The sequence below is a fragment of the Delphinapterus leucas genome, chromosome 11, assembly GCF_059928025.1.
Source record: "Delphinapterus leucas isolate spDelLeu-1000000601 "Yukka" chromosome 11, BTC_Dleu_Yukka2, whole genome shotgun sequence".
NCBI classification, from domain to species: Eukaryota; Metazoa; Chordata; class Mammalia; order Artiodactyla; family Monodontidae; genus Delphinapterus; species Delphinapterus leucas.
In genome coordinates this window covers 96,259,142-96,279,341 of record NC_143139.1, presented here as the reverse complement: position 1 = coordinate 96,279,341, position 20,200 = coordinate 96,259,142, and the positions used below count along the sequence as shown (strand labels likewise).

Here is a 20,200-nt window from a genome sequence, read left to right as displayed (position 1 = left end):
GAGCATTAAATAAACACTTTGAAGCAAGTGAAATGCTGAGCGCTGCATGTGTTTTTGTTCCAGCTGTGGCTTGATAGCTGTGTGGTTCCACCTTTGTCCCCTCCACCAAAGGAGGAAGATTTTTTTGCCTCTCATGCTTCTCCTGAGGTATGTGTTAACACTTCACATAATTTTCATGTGTGCTTCTAAGGCATAACTAAAGTTATCAACAGTAAAGTTATAAAGGGCATATATTTAAAATGTTTCAGTTAGGATATAGGCTAAGCTGCTGTAGCAAACAGCCCTGAAATACAGTCAGGCCTGGAATAAGGTAGGAGTTAATTTCCCACCAGCAGCGCAGAGGTGGGCCGTCCAGGGCTGACCAGGGTATGGATTTTGCTCTTCTCATTGTGTGGCTCCTACCTCAGCGTGCAGAGTGGCTGCTCCAGTTCATGACCTTTCCCAGCCAGCGGGAGGAGGACGGACATTCGGGAAAGCAAGTGCCCCATCCTTTTACAATCTAGAGGTAGCACACGTCACTTCTGCTCATAGCCTGCTGGCTAGAATTCAGTCCCATGCCCTATACCCAGCTTCGAGGGAGGCTTGAGGACGTCTTACTAGGGGTCTCCCCAGTGCAGTTCAGAGCTTTGGAACTGACAAAGAATGAAGACAGTTTTTTGGGGGTTTTTTGGGTTTTTTTTGTTTTTTTTGCAGTACACAGGCCTCTCACTGTTGTGGCCTCTCCCATTGCGGAGCATAGGCTCCGGACGCGCAGGCTTAGCGGCCATGGCTCACGGGCCCAGCCGCTCCGCGGCATGTGGGATCTTCCCGGACCGGGGCACGAACCCGTGTCCCCTGCATCGGCAGGCGGACTCTCAACCACTGTGCCACCAGGGAAGCCCGTTGTTGTTGTTTTTTTAACCCAGATTTTAAGAGCGGTTTGAATCTCATTGTCCCTATTTAGCTGTGTACGTAGAACATATCTCAAGGCTATTGTGAGAATGAAATGAGTTAACACAGATAAAAGTAGCTGGTACCCAGTGCAGAGGAAGCCTTCAACAAGTGCCGTTTCATTAACCTCATCTTCGTATTCTGATAGGAGTAGTAACAACAATCCATGGTCCCTCTGTGCATTTTCCCCAAATCGCTTAGATCAGGGAACATGAGGCCTGCAAAGCCTAAAGTATTTACTAACTGGTCCTTTAAGGAAATGTACGCGATCCCTGGCTTATAGCCCCAGATGTTCTGTTAGCTGCCTTGCATCTTCCAGTCCCGATGGGGAGGGGCCACCGTTTGCTTAACTGCTACTCAGTCCTTTAACTGATTTTCAAGAAAAAATTATGTAAAGTTGTATACATTGCTAAACCTTGGGGGTTTTTTTGCTATTATAATTTGCACATTATGTACATGTTATCTTTGACAGAATCAGTAGTTACCAGAAATAGTTATCAAAAAAGATGGGAACAGAAAACAAAAGAGAAGCGTGTGCTGTCATGATCTGCTGCTACTGTTTAATATAGAACTAGATACAGAATATCCATGATCAGTAGCTGAGAAATGTTAGCAATAGAAATGATGGGCTAAAAAGAGGAGAGAGATGAACAGTTTGGTGTGGATTAGAGTTGGAGATATTAGTATGAATTCATGTTTATTTTAGTGTCTCTCTGTCTTTATATATATGCACACACACACACACACGATGGAGAACTAATTGCAGATACGTGTGTACACACGGGTTAGTACACACGGATATATGACCTAGCTCTGTCCACTGAGAGGCCTAGAGACAGTGACACCCCAGGACAACAGGCACACCCAGCACCCACACCTTGGTTTCTAAAGGCTGTTTTCCAATGGAAGGACCCAGGGCTGCCTTTGGAGAGATGGCCGATTCTAGGACTGGGCCTGCTGCGGCAGATAGGCCTGGAGCGCCCTATGGTGCTAGAAGAAAGGAAGTGCTAGGAGGCCGGGCAGGGGGAGTGGACGAGGACATGTCTGAAGGACTCAGGAACCAACCTGGAAGAGGTGCCAGTGGTCAGAGCTGGAACGATTTGAACAACAAAATAATGATAGTATTGGACTATAATCCAAAGAATAAATAAATATCCATACTAATATAAATGGATGATTGCATAAAGAAATGGAGGGAAAGGACAGTCTTCCTTACAGAAGATTCCAAATCATGCATATACCTCTCCACCCTTCTGGAGGTGGGGCTTAACCCCCCTCCCCTTGCATGTGGACTGGACTTAGTGACGCTTCCCAGGACTAGAGGATGGAAAGGGGGAACCGGTAACTTTACAGGGAAAAGACTGCCAGGCGCCAACCTAACCAAGTGAAAAAGATTGGCATCACTAGTGCACAGTCGTGTTGACATGAGGCACTGAGGGGGCACGTCCTCTCTGCTGTTCTTCCCCCAGACCTAGTCTAATCACAAGAAAACATCAGACAAACTCAAAGTGAGGGGCATTCTACAAAATACCTATCAGTACCCTTCAAAAGTTTCAAGGTCCTGAAAAACAAGGAGAGACTGAGAAACTGTCACAAAGCAGAGCAGACTGAGGAGACGTGACGAATGCAGCGTGGGGTCCTGGCTGGGTTCTGGAACAGAAAAGAGACACTGGTGGGAAAATTGGTGAAACCCAAGTAAAGTCTGGAGTTTAGCGAATACTGTACCAGTGATGACTCTTCGCTTTGACAAATGTACCCTGGGTATTTTAACATCAGAGGAAGCTGGGTGAAGAGTCTATAGAAGCTTTTATCTTTGCAACTTTTGTGTAAGTCTGAAATTATTGCGTAATAAAATTTTTATTTAAAGAAAAGGAAGAGAAATAAGGAATTTGAGCATGGAAACAGAGACTTAAGAACAGGTATATTTTAATATCTTATCCTTCCTTCCCACTAATCCAGGTAGGAAGGTGACTGTTTAAATTACTAGGTTTTTCCCCTGTCATTTGTTTTTTATGACTTTTCTTGCTTAGCTGGTAACGACTTTTCTCCACTTGCTTCAGGTGAGCGGCACAGGGTGGACTTCAGGACAACCAGAACCATCTTCTTTAACACCAGGGAACGTGGACGCTCCTCCAGCAAACAATGAAGGTAGTGCTGAGACCCTCCCTGTAGTGCTGTCCTGTGCTTCACTGGCATCTGTGGAACTACTAGAACATAAGAATCTTGCATTTGCTAGGGAAAGATGCCCATGGTCAGTTATAAAGTGGGGAGAAAAGATTACTGAACACAGAATATTATCTCATTTTTATAAAAAAGAGAACCCAAATCACACACACAGTTAACACCGAATTGTTCACTGGAGAATAAAATTACTGAGGATTTTTACTTTCAACTTGCTACAGTTTTGGGGTTTTTTAAATTTTATTTTATTTTATTTATTTTTGGCTGCATTGGGTCTTCGTTGCTGCGCGCGGGCTCTCTCTAGTTGCAGCGAGTGGGGGCTGCTCTTCGTTGCGGTGCGTGGGCTTCTCATTGCGGTGGCTTCTCTTGTTGTGGAGCACTGGCTCTAGGCACGCGGGCTTCAGTAGTTGTGTCATGCAGGCTCAGTAGTTGTGGCTCCCGGGCTTCAGTAGTTGTGGCTTGCAGGCTCACTAGTTGTGGCGCACGGGCTTAGTTGCTCCACGGCACGTGGGATCTTCCCGGACCAGGGATCGAACCTGTGTCCCCTGCATTGGCAGACGGATTCCTAACCACTGCACCATCAGGGAAGCCTCCTAATGTGAATATTCTAACTCTTACAATTTATTAGCATAAAACACCTTCTGAGATTGAAGGTTACCTGCCACGGGAGGTTTAGTAACCTCTGAAGTTCAGATGTCTCCGTTTGTTTACTAACAGAAAGCTAAGGGAACTGAATGCAGACCAAGATGTTTTCTTGGAAATCTCTCAGAAGCTGTGTCCCTAGCTGACGAATTTCCCCTAAAAGGTTTTACTGTTTGGAATCCTGCCTCCTTCTGCACCTGCAACAACACTTTCCTCTCTCTTCTCCATCTAGAACTTTTCTTAAGCTGTGGTTAGTTAGGGAGACTTGTCGTCTCAAGACTTAACCCAGAATTTCATGTGTTAGCATCGGGTGCAAGGTACAGTCTCAACTAAATGTAAGGGTCACGCAGTGAAAATGAGAGAACAAAAGAATTTTAACAAATAGAATATGGGGCCTGCAATGCTCTGCTTCTGTGTTGTTATTCACTGCTGTTCCTACAGTGCCCGGAGCAGTTCCTGGCCCAGAATAAGTAATCAATAAATGTAGAATCAGTTCTCTTTCTACAAATTGGCATTATTCTCACTCATTCTGCTATTGCCTATTTAAATGCCTTAACTAGAGTTTACCTTTTAAAAAATGTGTAAAAATAAAACACTTGAGTTTACTCTAAACCACTGTTGGGCCTGCTATCTTTTTTAGAATAGCTTTATTGAGATATAATTTGCACGCCATAAGATTCACCCTTGAAAGTATGCAATTCAGTGGTTTCTAGTATATTCACAAGGTTGTGCTACCATCAGTACTATCTAATTTCAGAACATTTTCAGCAGCCCAGAGAGAAACCCCTACCCATTAATAGTCACTCTCCATTCTCTCCTTGTCCCAGCCCCTGGCAGCCACTAGCCTGCTTTCTGTCTCTACGGCTCCGCCTAGTCTGGACGTTTCATACGGATGGAATCATACTCTGCGTGGTCTGTTGTGACTGGCTTCTTGTGCTTAGCATAACGTTTTCAAGGTTCCTCCGTGTTGTAGCATGTATCAGTATTTCATTTCTTTTTATGGCCAAATAATAGTCCACTGCATGGATATATTACATGTTGTTTATCCATTTTTAACGTAATAAATTAAATTAAAATAACATTTTTAAAATAAAAATTTTAACAGAGTTCCTAACCAGAATCATTTTTTTTTTAGATCAACTAGCAAACAGAGCAGATTTCTTGGCAACTGAAAATTTAGGTTTCTATCACTGATATAATTGGTATTAGAATTTCCAAATGTTAACATATATTGGGTGTATGGTCCACATATGTACTTGGTATCTCAGAACAGTTTACTTCATAAAGCATTTTTTTAAATTAATTAATTTATTTATTTCTTTTTGGCTGCATTGAGTCTTTGTTGCTGCGCGCGGGCTTTCTCTAGTTGTAGCGAGCGGGGGCTACTCTTCGTTGCGGTGCGTGGGCTTCTCATTGCGGTGGCTTCTCTTGTTGCGGAGCCTGGGCTCAGTAGTTGTGGCTCGCGGGCTCTAGAGCGCAGGTACATGGGCTTAGTTGCTCCGTGGCATGTGGGATCTTCCCAGACCAGGCTCGAACCCGTGTCCCCTGCATTGGCAGGCGGATTCTTTTTCTTTTTTTTTGTTTTTGAATTTTTGAATTTTATTTATTTTTTTATACAGCAGGTTCTTGTTAGTCATCCATTTTATACATATTAGTGTATACGTGTCAATCCCAACCTCCCAGTTCATCCCACCACCACCACCACCCCCTGGCCCCCCACTTTCCCCCCTTGGTGTCCATACGTTTGTTCTCTACATCTGTGTCTCTATTTCTGCCCTGCAAACCGGAGGTGGATTCTTAACTACTGGACCACCAAGGAAGTCCCTCAGAAGAGTTTACTTTAAAACACCAGTCCACGGGACTTCCCTGGTGACACAGTGGCTAAGACTCCGTGCTCCCAATGCAGAGGGCCCGGGTTCCATCCCTGGTCAGGGAAGTAGATCCCACATGCATGCCTCAACTAAGAGTTCTCATGCCACACCTAAGGAGCCCACGTGCTGCAAGTAAGACCCATCGCAACCAAATAAATAAATAAAGTAAAATAAAACACTGGACCATAAGGTAGAATTCCAAATGATATTAATTAGGGAGACCAATAACATTTTTATTCTACAAAGCAACTGGATACAAAATATACTTCTGTTTTAATGGACTTTTAAATTAAAATTCTTAAAATGATAAAATTGAATATGGAGCTAAAAAGAAAAGACAGTCATTGACAGAATTGGATAAGATTCGTAGTACTGAGCAAGTTGAGTGTATTATATATTCAAAAGCACATTTGATGAGTCTATATTCTGCATTAATATCAATATTTTCAACTTTTAGGTGGACCAGAACAAGGACCAAGTGTGGAAGGTCTTAATGCACCAACAAAGGCTGCTCTAGGTGGTATGTGTTACCCTATATTGGGATTTAGAGAGTGAGATTGACTAAGAAAATAATGAATCCTGTCTTTACATTCTGCCTAGAACTTCAAATGTAATGAGATTTATCTAAGCAAAAATGCCGTTCTGTTTCGGCCGGCTTGATGACTGTGAAATGCAGCAGCCTCTGTACCCGGCGAAGGTTGCTCTTGACGCTTTTGATTTGCTGGTTTATGTCCCAGCATAAGCAGAGATCAGAGCAGCCAAGTCACTCCTAGCTACTCAAGAACTCTTAGCATTTTCTTGTCTTTCTGATTTTATTGTAGGTGAACCTAATTTCTAATTTTTCATTATCGGGGAAATACAATCTGAAATTAGTGCATATTACACTGTATTAATTGGAAAGCAACTGCTTTGGTGAAAAATAACTAAACTATTAGAAATGTTCCAGATATTTTCGTCATGTATTTATAATAGACTTGTAGGAGATTGGGAGCAGATTATGTGACTACCGCAGTACAAATCTAAAAGAAAGTGATGAAAAGGAGAATTTCCATGGATGGCTTTTTTATACTTGAAATGTAGTGAGTTTATTCCCTCATTAGGACTAAAAGTTTTAATCTTTGTTGTTTGTGGTTTTATGCTATCTTTTTCCTGTTAAAGCACATTCTCACTTTGTAAGAAAATAATTTTTATTCTTACTGGGTCTCTTTTACATAATTCTAAACACAGAATATGTAATCTATGATTAAAATTTACCCAGAAAACAATTTTTAAGAAACTTTATCTAAAAGCATCATATATTTTTGTGCAATTTAGAATGTAATGCTACCAAAATAATAGAGTGTTTTATATTTCTTATTGGTTAATATGATAACATAAATCAGAGTGGAAAGTGCTTCACTGCTTTAGTTGTATACATAATGCCTGGCTAACTTTCTGCTTTAAAACAATTTTGAAATTTTTTGAAGAGTAGAGATTAATAGGAGGGTTTGTTCTAACGTAATATGAAATGCTCCTGAAGAAAAAAGTGAATGGGGCAAACTCAGTCTCTTTATTTCTCTTCAGTGTGGTGTCCCAAAAACATATGTAATCTCTGAGTTTGGATACTACGTGGAAATACTGAGGACTCTGTTTTGATAAAGCTCTGTTCATGTAAAGCACACTTGTATACTTCTGGATGACAAACTAATGTGGAAAATGTTATAGTCTCTTAAATAATAAAATACAGTATCTTAGAATTTTAAAAAATACACTGAAAATATACACTGAAATTATATATTTCCATTGGTCTGACTTTCTACTTTTTATTTTTTGACAGAGGTTTCCTCTATCATAAAAAAGAAACCAAATCACGCTAAAAGAGGAGTGAGTATTATGTATAAAATATCTGGTAGTTCAGCTCTAAAATGGCTCATGCACTCAGAAAAGCCACCTTTGTCATTTTCCTTTTATTTTGAGCCATATCATAATGAATGTGGCTTTGATAAAAAGCTTATTTTGTTCAATGAGGGGATGTTATACTTAGTGAAGAATTTCTAGAATGAGTGTTTAACATTTCTCTGTCAATGACAAAATTCTGAAAAAAATCAACAGAGGCTCCCTGGGAGTTTCTGTCATGGTTACGGTTCTAAAAGCAGTGCTCTCTGGTGAGGCTGGGCGGGTTGTCATTGGTTGAATGTTGCGATGCCGTGATTCCTTTCAGAGCCCCTGCTCTGGAGGCAGGTGCGGGCTTTGAGTCCCGACCTCATCACTTGCCGGCTGTGGGATCTTGGTTGAGTCACTTAACTGGCAGGAGCTTCAGGTCCTCATCCACCACCCGGGGATGGAGACAGTGCCGGCCTCATAGAGTCGTGAGGACCAAGTAATAACCCTCGATAAATGTTAGCTTTTGTTGCAAACGTTTTCAAACAGTTTGGGTAGAATGTAATCTTATACTGTATCTTCTAGCTTGGGGCCAAAAAAGGGAGTTTGGGAGCCCAGAAACTGACGAATACGTGCTTTAATGAAATTGAAAAACAAGCCCAAGCCGTAGATAAAATGAAGGAACAGGAAGACCTTCTGGCCAGGGCGGCACCTAAGGAAGAATCGATGTAAGTTTGATTGGGTCATAGTAATATGTTTCTGAGATATGCTTTCCAAATGCCATTTATTCTTACATATGTGTGTGAGGAGGATAATGCAAAATTCAGTTTTATGATAACGAAAACTGCATGGACGTGTAGATTAGAAGGGGAGAAACCAGGGGAGAAGGAGGCAGTCGCCATTTCCGGTTGAAGCTGTGCAGACAGGATTGGGATGGGGTCGCGGGAAGGGAGAGACAGAAGCGCTCAGGAGGTACTTACGCAGGAAGGACGCTCAGCATCGTCCGTCATCAGGGAAATGCAAGTCAGAGCCACAGGGAGATGCCACTTCACTCAAGGTAGCTGTAATCAAGAAGACAGACAGCAAGTGTCGGCAAGAATGCAGAGAAACTGGAGCCCTCGTGCTTTGCTGGTGGCAGTTACCACATGACCCAGCAATTCCACTCCTCAGTATATTCTCAGAGAAATTAAAATATGCCCGTGTAGCCACACCAGAACTTGTACATGTGTTCATAGCAGCATTAATCCCTATAGCCAAAAAGTAGAAATAACCCAAATGTCCATCAAGTAGTGAATGGATAAACAAAATGTGTATGTCCGTACAATAAAATATTCGGCCATAAAAAGGAATAAAGTACTGACACGTGCTGCAGCATGGATAAATCTTAAAAATTTTATGCTAACAAAGAAACTGGCCACAGAAGACCGCATATTGTATGATCCCTTAGAAATGGAATGTCCAAATTAGGCAAATCCAGAGACAGAAGGCAGACTAGTGGTTGCCAGGGGCTGGGGGCAGGTGTGACCGCTAATGGGCGGGGGTTTCTTTTGGGGGTGATGAAAATGTTCTGGAATTAGATAGTGCTGACGGTGGCAGCCTTGTGAATATGCTCAACAATATGAATTGTGTTCTTTAGAAAGGTGGATTTTATGGTATGTGAATTATATCTCAGTAATGAAAAAAAGTGTTTATAAGGTGAAGCCCCGTTAAACTTGGTGACTAAGTTCTAATTGTATGATGGAAGGTTGTGGGTATGGTGGCATCTGCAGAGCTTTTGAGGCTGGATCTTGAAGGAGTCTCAGAGTCAGACTTGGCACGGGGCCGGGGGAGAAGGAAGAACCTAAGAGAATGAAGAAGAGGGAATCCAGACGGTGGCACTGGGGCCCTTCCTGGATTGGGGACATTGGAATGATGGCTGGGGATCGCCCTGAAGTCAGGCGGGCAGTTTTACACCACATCTGAGGGGAGTGCTGTGAAGAAGGGGTGTGTTTTGGAAAGTGGGTTTGGTGGCGTTATCCAGGACAGAAGGAACGGGAAAAAACTGGAGGCCAGGAGGCCAGACTGGAGACTTGTTTTAGGTAGATACTTAAGGTTCCTGAGAGGTTTTCATTTGTGTTGAGAACCGAAGGGACACGTGACCATCTGGAAAGTGCCCGTGACTGGGCATAGAGGATGGTAAGGAGAGAAGAGAGGAAAGGCGACTTGGACTCCTGTTTTGTATGCGTGTTTATTTTATTTATATGGTGTTTTCTCTTATTTTCACGTGCATCTGTTTTAGCTTGAGTTAATTACTACGGGCTGCCTAATGAAGAAAATACTTTATGAGGTTGTTTTGCGGATTCCTTTAGTTAATTCTCATTAAAGTGCATCAGGCAGTGCCTGGCGCGTAGTAAGTGCTCAACCAGTGTCATTTCTTGCTATTGATGCCCACAGTGCACTAAGAGGACCTTCATACCATAAGCCAGATAATTTGAAATTGCTAGTTATTCCTCACTGTCCTTTAACTCACAGAACCTAGGGGGCAGCACTAAACTGTATTTGGGTAAAATGTGACTTGAAATGCTCTTTGTGAGGTTTACTCTGAGTTGTCACAGACTTCACTTTGATATCTCTGACTTAGCTAGGCTTTTTGACACTGGGCAACGGGGAAGGTTAAATCTGAGTATGTTTGGGACTTCCCTGGTGGCGAAGTGGTTAGGAGTCCACCTGCCAGTGCAGTGGACATGGGTTCGAGCCCTGGTCTGGGAAGATCCCACATGCCGCGGAGCAACTAAGCCCCTGCGCCACAACTACTGGGCCTGCGCTCTAGAGCCCGCGAGACACAACTACTGAAGCCCATGCGCCTAGAGCCCGTGCTCTGCAACAAGAGAAGCCACCGCAATAAGAAGCCCGCACACCGCAACGAGGAGTCGCCCCCGCTCACCACAACTAGAGAAAGCCCACGCACAGCAACGAAGACCCAACGCAGCCAAAAATAAATTAATTAATTAAAGAAAATAGTTTTAAAAAAATATGGGTATGTTTGGAAGCAGGCTCTGTCCAGATTGCTTGTGCGTGAGGTCTTCCCAGAGAACGTGTGAAATCCCCGCCTGATCAGAACAGGAGACATGGAATACAGGAAGCAGCAGCTCCCTTCCTGTAGGTCAGGTGGACGGCAACTAGCGTGTTACTACTAGAAACAACACCAGCCTTAACGTGTCTCTTTCATTAGGACCATTCAGTACAGCATAAAAGCAAAGATGCAGATCATGGGGTATTTATGAACTGGACTTGGGAACCTAGTTTGACCCCTTTCATGGCCTTGTTCAGAACAGCTGCACCACCATGCCCTAATCACCATCCTGCCGCTCAGACACATCACAGCTCAGTTTCACCAAACTAGCGCTGTGCCAGCTATGAGGAAGTGCCCAAGCTTTATGTTAGTCTTCTGCAAGTTCTTTTTTTTTTTTTTTTTTGCGGTACGCGGGCCTCTCACTGCTGTGGCCTCTCCCGCTGCGGAGCACAGGCTCCGGACACGCAGGCTCAGCGGCCATGGCTCACGGGCGTAGCCGCTCTGCAGCATGTGGGATCTTCCCGGACCTGGGCACAAACCCGTGTCCCCTGCATCGGCAGGCGGACTCTCAACCACTGCGCCACCAGGGAAGCCCTGCAAGTTCATTTTTTTAACGGCTGTAAATAAAGTTATTTCAGTTCAATCGGCTCTCAGGAGCGGTATCGTTTCTTGTGTTGTCGGACTGCGAAACTAAACTATCCAGGCAGTAGCCTGAGCCTCGCCTGGCAGTCTCTGGGCCCATCCTCGGAGGCGTCTGTGTGCACAGTTGGTAGAAAGAGTAAGAAGATACAGTGGTGCCGCTGGAGCTGCTCTCTTGCTGACCTGAGTGTCTGGCCAGCCCTCCCCTGAGCCGAGCTGGTACCGGAAGGGCTTCTGCGGGTCTGAGAAGCTTGGAGTCCTGGCTTCCTTATTCCATTAGTGCTTCCAGGGCCCGGCTGTTAAAAGTGCACACTTTTAATGGAGGATAGACCCAATCGTACGTCAAGTACCCCAAGAAGGAAAACTTCCCCATCTCATACCATCCCTATCCATTCATCTCCAGAAGACTCTGTTACCACAGTTCTACTGATTTTAAACAGATCTATTGTTTTCCTCCAAAATTTATACTTGAAAGAGTATATTATATTTTCCAAGTAATAAAGTGGGTATGTTACCATTACCTGATCTGTAGGAATAATAGTAAAGAAAACCAACTGCCAGATGAAAACAAAACAGAAATCCTGCTTGACTCACAGCAAAAGCAAGATGATTTTTTCCTAGTAAGAAATTCTGCCGTCATTCCCTTTTACTACAGAGAAATGTATTCATATTATTATGGAATTTATACAGTGCCTTTCTTATGAGGAATTCGTGACGTTTTACACAATTTTATAAAATGGATGATAGCTTAGAAATCCTGATAAGGTAGGTATATCATTTTTCAAGGCCCTGAAATTTTGTTGCTATTTTACTAATATGATAATTTACTCTTGTAATTGTTAATATAGGCCTGGTTTTCTTTATGAAAAATTAAGTATTTATAGCATTTTTGGAAATCTGAGAGTAAGGGACAGTGTTTTATTCGTCATTTCTCACCTGGGTGCATTATTTGTCACAAATATTTGAGAGATAGGTGATGAGTATCTGACTGGTGGTGCAGAGGAAACTATTGGCTGAGGAATGACAACTCCAATTTTTTTTTCTTTTTTTTTTTTAGTTTTTATCGGAGTATAGTTGGTTTACAATGTTGTGTTAGTTTCAGGTGTACAGCAAAGTGAATCAGTTATACATATACATCTATCCACTCTTCTTTAGATTCTTTTCCCATATAGGCCATTACAGAGAATTGAGTAGAGTTCCCTGTGCTACACAGTAGGTCCTTATTCGTTATCTATTTTATATATAGTAGTGTGTATACGTCAGTCCCAGTCTCCCAATTTATCCCTCCCTGCTCCTTACCCCCTGGTAACCGTAAGTTTGTTTTCTACATTTGTTACTCTATTTCTGTTTTGTAGATAAGTTCATTTGTACCCTTTTTTTAGATTCCACGTATAAGCTATATCATATATTTGTCTTTCTCTGTCTGACTTACTTCACTCAGTATGACAATCTCTAGGTCCATCCATGTTGCTGCAAATGGCATTATTTTGTTCTTTTTCATGGCTGAATAATATTCCATTGTATATATATATACATCTTCTCTATCTTTTCCTCTGTTGATGGACATTTAGGTTGCTTCCATGTCCTGGCTATTGTAAATAGTGCTGCAATGAACGTTGGGGTGCATGTATCTTTTCAAATTATGGTTTTCTCCAAATATATGCCCAGAAGTGGTATTACTGGAGATAACTCCATTTTAAATGCTCTCAGAGCCTGATTACATAAAGAGATCTTAGAGGAAATTTTGTTGTAAACTGAAGAACCCTTTTGCAGTGAAGTAATCCCTTCTTAATTTATTTATTTGTTAAGTCAAATTTGTATATATTTTTTATCTTAAACCAGAGCAGACCAACGAGACTAACCTCGTACTTTTGATATGTAATGTTGAAGTATAGTAAAATATTGGTCCAAGTAAGAAATTCTGCTTTTTATTATCCTTCAGAGAAATAATTTCAGTATACATCATGTTATGACATGATAATAAGTGATATAAACTAGAACAGTAATGTAAGTCAAGCAGCAACCAAAAAGTATCTGTAAACTCATTCAGAGTTTCTTGAGCATCTACTCAAAAAAGACCTTTACCCCCAAAAAAGGCCAACTTGCCTTCATAATCGTTCATTTATGGAAAGCAGCACGAAGCTAAAAGTAGAGTGATATGTTTAATGTTCTTCGTATTTTAACTCAAGAACAAGAATTAAAGCTAAATTAAGGAGCATTTGGTTTTTCTGGCAGTGTGTCATCATTACGATTAGCCTATAAGGATCTTAATATTCAAATGAAGAAAGACGAAAAGATGAACACGAGTGGCAAAAAGAAGGTGGAATCAGAGAGACTTGGCATGGGATTTGGAAATTGCAGAAGGTATGTAAGACTCTGCTTTCTTGGATTTCAGAATTTAAACTAGTTTGCTAATCATGAATGGATTTTCCTTGTTAATTTCAACTTCAGAAATGTTTTCTCATTACTCACTTTCTTCAGTTGTTTTGCTTTTCTCTAATACAGTCCGCCCGCAGCCCTCTGTACCCACAGGTTCTGCATTTGCAGATTCAACCAACTGGGGATTGAAAATGTTTCGGGGGGGGGGGATTCCAGAAAGTTCTAAAAAGCAAAACTTGAATTTGCTGCATATACCACTCTTAAGGGCAACTATTTACATAGTATTTACATTGTATTTGCAATTATTTACGTAGCATTTACATTGTCTTAGGTGTTATTAGTAATCTAGAGATGATTTAAAGTACAAAGGAATACTGTGGATTTTTTTTATCTGCTGGGGTCCTGGAAGCAATCCCCCTCAGAAGCCGGGGGACAGCGGTGTTCACTATAGCATGAAAAATTCCAAATTTGATTCTTAGGTAAAAGGAAATAGGTCTGACTTGTCATTAAGTGGATGCCATAAACATAACTGATATATGTGACTGTATTTTGTATAATTAGTTACAGGCCTCACTAAAGTCCAGTATTTTTCAATGCTTACACCAAAACAATATTTTTCTATTGCTCATGTTTTTAACCCCACTAATAAGTATATTTTTATTGAGAGTGTAAATTAAAACATTCGTGGGAATTCCCTGGCGGTCCAGAGGTTAAGACTCCACACTTCCGCTGCTGGGGGCCCGCGGTTCGATCCCCGGTCAGGGAACTAAGATCCCGCAAGCTGCGCGGTGAGGCCAAAAAAAAAAGATTCGTTCTCTGGTGAACACACAAGTGTCCTCGTGAACTAATATTATTCTTTTCCATTTTATTCTCTATTTTCTCAAGTGGTATTTCACATTCAGTGACCTCAGATTTGCAGACCATTGAACAGGAAACGCCAATCCCAGCGAAACCGAGAAAAAAGTATAGCGACGACAGTGATGACTTGCATTTTACTTCCAGCTCAAGGTAACCTGGTAGAAATCACCTTTAAAGTGTCTTTGTGAAAAGCAGTGATCACTATGGACTCACAAGTTTATTTGCATTAGGAACAAACACAAATCAGTATACTTCATTGTTTTTAAAAGCTTTGGCTGGAGTCAAGGACGTCCTTTGGAAAAAAATCAGGGTAACCCTCTTTAGTGGATGATGTTTGCTAATACTGAAATGTTTGATAATAAAATCTGCACCCCGGAGTTAAAATTAGAGGTGGGAAAGTTGTATTTATCTAAAATGTGAAATTGGAGAAATCTGCAGAATCCCAAAGGTCTATGTTAAGCTGTTCAGTCTTATTCCAACAGTTGGAATATTTCACAGCTGCGCCTTCAGCAGCTTCTTTTGTTTTCAGGATACCAGCTTCTGGAGTCTCCAGTTGGCAGGATAGACTATTAAATAAATGCTCTTTGTGTGTGCATTTTTATGAATGTAAAACACTGCTGCTTTCAGAGGGGTGTCCCGGGATAAAGCCGAGGACCCGTCCTTCAGCGCTCCCCATCCGGCGGGGACAAGTTGCCTAACTCCAGCGTGAAGCTGACCATGGAGAGGCCGTGGTTCAGGTTCAAGCCGCCTGCAGAGGCCGAAAACAAGTTTAACTTGAATTGACTCACTCTGTGTGCTTCCTCCCAGAACCTGATCAGCACAGGGAGGCCTGCTTCACAGGCACCAAGTAAACTTGGGATATCAGGAGGTGGGCACCAGCTGGGAAGCTGGGCGACCTGGACTTGAACCCTGGCCCTGCCACTTACTGACTGTGTGATCTGGGCTGAGCTGTGTAACCTCTCTGTGCTTCAGCTTCTTCATCTGTAACTTAAGGACACCAGCAGTACCAACCTTTCAGGGTGTGCAAGGGTTAAATGAGTTAATACAGAGCACTGGGAATAGTGCTGTCATGTTTAGCTGCTATTATTATATAGAAACTCAGTTCAGGAGACGTGTGACTCAGTCTAAACGTTTAATTACTATTGTTAGATACTTAAATTAACCTCATTGAGGGCCACCTTCAAGTTTGGAGTTCAGGGAAATTGAATGTGTGCCCGTCAGTAATGGGCGGTCCTTACAAGGAGACGCCATCACTCACTCACATCTCAAAGGGCATCACTGTTGTCTGGCAGCTATACAGGCTTGAAGCGTTTTCATGTACACAACAGATATAAATATATGTTAACTAATTAGAATCTAATCCTGAAATTCTGTATTCTCCTACCAAAGTTCATAGGTAAGGAACTGTAATACAGAGAACTATCTTTAAATCATTCTGCTAGCATAGCTTCAAATTACTTCAAGTCCAGATATTTTACCCAAAAAAAAGTTAGTAGTTTAGAGATGTTCCCTGTCAGTGCTTTCAGAGACAGGGGTGGTTTGATGTTTGCTGCTTGTGAGTAACCTGTATAACATACTGGGTTTCAGGTTACTTAGAGGTAACTTCCAAATCATGCCTTTTAAAGTATTTAAATACATTTTCTACAGGCTAAAATTAAATGTCTAACTTGATTTGAAGGCTGCATGTGTGTCAGATGTGCACACTAGATGAGAGGAGGATGTGTCCGGGTCAAGAAAGCTCCCAGTGGTGCAGGGTCTACACTCGCCTGCTTGGCTTCTCCACAAAGCCTTTTTGATTATTTCACTGCTCATTACAACTCCTGTGCAGAGGAGAGCATAGGCAAGTAAAGGAGGTAGGCTTCCAGCTCCATGAGTGGTGCCGCTTGGTCACAGGGTTGGAAGGAGAGGTGGCTGTGGGTGAGGACGGGCCCTGGGGGGCAACTGGGGAGCCTTGCTCCTGTGGGGCTTCCTCTGCCCATTGGGAGCTTTAGGAATCCTGTTGGCCTCCCTCTCCAAAAGCTTAGTCAAAAGACTTAGCCCTAAAGGCCTTCGTTTCTATGGAACAATTATTTACGGTTTGAAACCGGGGAGCAGATGGCGTTTTTATGTTGACCGCACTTACTGGATTCCTGCCAGAGACCTTGGTGTGTTGTTTATCATCACCTGCAGGTTGTCTAATGGGAACGTAAACGCCTCTGCTGGTCCTCCTTATGGTAGCCACTATTGGTAGAACAATACTTACTTTGGCAAATGAAGTCAAATAAACACGGACTCTCAGAAAGCAGGCGTATTCCATGAAGAGCTCTCATTGCTTCCAAATAATTCATTAGCCCATTAGAGCTTGAATATTATGAATTATGAAAGAGTACTGTTTTCTATTAAAAATAAGACCAACCATATCTTGGGGGTTTGTTTTTTTGTTTGTTTGTTTTTTTGAGTTCCATTGTTTCCAGGATATAAACAATGTAATTATATATTGAGCACCAAATAATGAAACTAGAACAACTTGTTCAGCCTTATAAAGCCAGTGTGGCCTTCAGTGGAATAGACAGTTGTCTATAGCTGTAAATCAGATATGTGCTATTAGGGTGCTCTTATCAAGGGATTGTAAGGAATGTTTTCAGGTTGGGTGAAGACAGACTGGGAGGGTGAAAATAAAAATGAAATGTATTAAGAACAAGGATCTAGAAATCAAAACATTAGAAAGTCAATAAAGATTTGGAGATCCAGGGCAGCTGTTGTGCTTCCGAGGAAAGACAGGTGCCCCACAGCCATTGGTGGATGCCCATCCTCCACCGCATCCTCCCTGGTGCATCGGGAGGCCCTCCCGCACTGTGTACACCGTGTAGGAGCACGGGGAGCCTCGCTGGTGAATGGTGGGAAGGGCACCCTCCCCACCGCAGTGCAGAGAATATGACGTAACGGGCTCCTGCTAATCAGTAGGACCCTAGCAGAATGGCTTTCTCTCTCCTTCTGATTTTTGAATTGTCCAGTCATTAAAAAAAAAAAAAAAAATCCGATGGCCCTACATTCCAGGATAAGCACTTTGGCTTATCAGAATGAAGAATATTCCCTTAGAGTGATACTAAATTCAAAAAGTCCTGAGTACCAGTGCCTCAGAGTTGTGAAGGGCCTGGAAGTTCCACCCACCTCCATCCAGTGCTCACCCCCACCCCACCCCAGAGCCCTCCAAGGGATGCCGCAGCCCCTCAGCACTCCTCCCCCTCCCCTCCCTTCTCCCCCTTCCCTCCCTCCTCCCCTCCCTCCTCCCCCTCCTCCCCCTCCCTCCTCCCCCTCCCCCTCCCCTTCCCTCCCTCCTTCTCCTCCCTCCCCCTCCTCCCCATCCCCTCCTCCCCATCCCCCTCCTCCCCTCCCCCTTCTCCTCCTCCTCCACCTCCCTCCTCCTCCCCCTCCTCCACCTCCCTCCTCCTCCCCCTCCTCCCCTCCCCTCCCTCCTCCCCCTCCTCCCCCTCCTCCACCTCCCTCCTCCTCCCCCTCCTCCCCTCCCCTCCCTCCTCCCCCTCCTCCCCCTCCTCCCCCTCCTCCACCTCCCTCCTCCTCCCCCTCCTCCACCTCCCTCCTCCTCCCCCTCCTCCACCTCCCTCCTCCTCCCCCTCCTCCACCTCCCTCCTCCTCCCCCTCCTCCACCTCCCTCCTCCTCCCCCTCCTCCACCTCCCCCCTCCTCCCCCTCCTCCCCTCCCCTCCCTCCTCCCCCTCCTCCCCCTCCTCCTCCTCCAGGCAGCCTTTCAGTCCGACAGCAGCTGCATGAGAAACACTGCCCTATGCTTACATATCTCCCTGGGTTTCTGAGCTCAGATCAGTCAACCTCATAAGGGCAGGGTCTGACTATGTCTCCTTGCCCAGTATCCTCACCCAGCAAGTGCCTGGCCCCTCATAGGTGTTTATTAAGTAGTTTTAAAATTCCTTATTGAATCGGTCCTAATTCTTTCACTTGGTCCCTTAGAAATATGTCCCTCAAATATTTGAAGGTAACTTTCCAGGCCAACATGTGGGTCACATCTTTCAAACCTTCTTTCTCAGACGTGACTTCGAGCCTCTTCGTTGTTCTGGTCTCTTCTCTGAACAGGGATTGGTTGTCTCTGTTCCTCTGAGCAGAGCCCAGTGGCTCAGGGCTCATCCGCTGATCAGCCGCAGGGAGAGCCTGGTCAGTTTCTAGCTAAATCCAGATACGCTTTGAACACTGCATGTTTTTCTTCCTGGGGAGAGAAGGCTAGTGTAACAAGCTTTGTTCTTAATGACCTCCTTGCCAGAGAATGCAGAAACCACATTTGGAAATTCTGCCTTTTTTCTATTATTCATATGAAGTCATACCATCTGCTTCAAACGGCAGGTTTATGCCCCCTCCTCTTTCTGGTTTTTTTCCTGCGAGAATAAAAGAGTATACTGAGTCTTTTCCCCCGCCCCCCATCTTAGCTCATGAACTCCTTATGCCCTCGGGGCTTGGCCCTCACCTTGTTTCCTGTGTGCTTCCGCTCTTACTCTGCAGAAACCTTGGTGACATTTTTGAAGCCTCTGTGTCCTCTTCCATCATCCTTCCTTTCCTCAGGCCCAAGCGTTGGGATCCGCGTCTCTCTCCTGAACTTCGGGAACCACCTTTATAAGGAGTGCATGCCTGGCTGGGTTGTTTTCCGCCCTAAGCGGTCCTGAACTCTGAGGTGGCACATGGTCACTTTCCACTGTGGCTCTGGCACATCCGCCTCACCTGTCCATCTCTGTCCTGTTCCAGGCAAACCCTGCTGCTCTTGGTCAAAGGTTTTTCTCCCACCACTCAGGACCAAAAGCTGTCCCTGAGCCTTGCTCTCTCAGCGATGCCCTGCTCAGTGACGCTCAGCTAATGAAAGTGTAAACCCACCCAGAACGCCAGCAGCTCCCCTGAGAAGCTTACAGGCAAAGCTCACGTCAAGCTCCAGACTGAAGAGCATCTCGGGGCAGTGGTCCCGTGATCAGCGATTCCAGGAGGAGGCTTGCCAGCGTCACTTACACTAAGGGCTGCTTGCTGTTAGGGATGGTGCCTTATACAGTGGCTGACATGGCAGGATTGCCAACAAAGAGCTCCTCGGATGGGCTCGAAGCATTATTTGTGACTAACCTATAGTGGGGTAGCACTCAAAGACGTCATGCGCTGTTGGGATAAGCTAGGTTACACTGCAGTGAGAAATACTCCCCCCCATCCCCCCGCCCCGATCTTTAGGGCTTAACACAATGATGGTTTGTCTCTCATTCGCTAAAGTCAGCTGAGGGTACAGGTGATTGTCCAGCTTACCTGTCCTTCTGGTGGAATCTTGATTGTCCAGGTGGATGGTGGTTTCACCTGCCCGAGGCTGAAGCACCTGGAAAACCCGACCTCTTCCATGCGGTGAGGGAAGAGAAGACTGGGCACCTGAAAGGCCTTGGAAATGACTCGCCTTATGTCTGCTTCTGTTGCACTGGCCAGATCACATGGCTGCCCCCAACTCCGAAGAGGCCGGGAAGGGCGGTCCCCATGCACCGGATGTGAGTGGACATCGGTCAGGTCCTCCAAAGTCACTGTTCTGCTCTCTCTCATACAGGTACTTTGACGAGCCAGTGGAGTTAAGGAGCAGTTCTTTTTCTAGCTGGGATGACAGTTCGGATTCCTATTGGAAAAAAGAGACCGTCAAAGACACTGACATCATTCTAAAAACCACAGGCCACACAGACAGGTATGAATACCAGAGCAGTGGGATTGTAAATAGTGACTCTATGCATCTCTAGGGAAATTCTCTAACACTAGTAAATGATTTTGTT

General features: G+C 44.0%; 1 protein-coding gene across 4 annotated transcripts in view; it reads left to right on the top strand.

The window, feature by feature from the left end:
- ARFGAP3 (ARF GTPase activating protein 3) overlaps positions 1-20,200 on the top strand; it is a 55,832-nt gene that overhangs the window by 20,261 nt on the left and 15,371 nt on the right. For 2 of the 4 annotated variants that reach the window (XM_022596601.3, XM_089921410.1), the window contains 8 exons: positions 64-147; positions 2,991-3,078; positions 6,082-6,144; positions 7,441-7,487; positions 8,070-8,212; positions 13,411-13,539; positions 14,440-14,562; positions 19,984-20,115. In XM_022596601.3, coding sequence (XP_022452309.2) covers positions 64-147; positions 2,991-3,078; positions 6,082-6,144; positions 7,441-7,487; positions 8,070-8,212; positions 13,411-13,539; positions 14,440-14,562; positions 19,984-20,115 — 809 coding nt within the window. The remainder of the gene's footprint in view (positions 1-63; positions 148-2,990; positions 3,079-6,081; positions 6,145-7,440; positions 7,488-8,069; positions 8,213-13,410; positions 13,540-14,439; positions 14,563-19,983; positions 20,116-20,200) is intronic. The other 2 variants (XM_022596602.3, XM_089921409.1) reach the window with 2 other exon arrangements.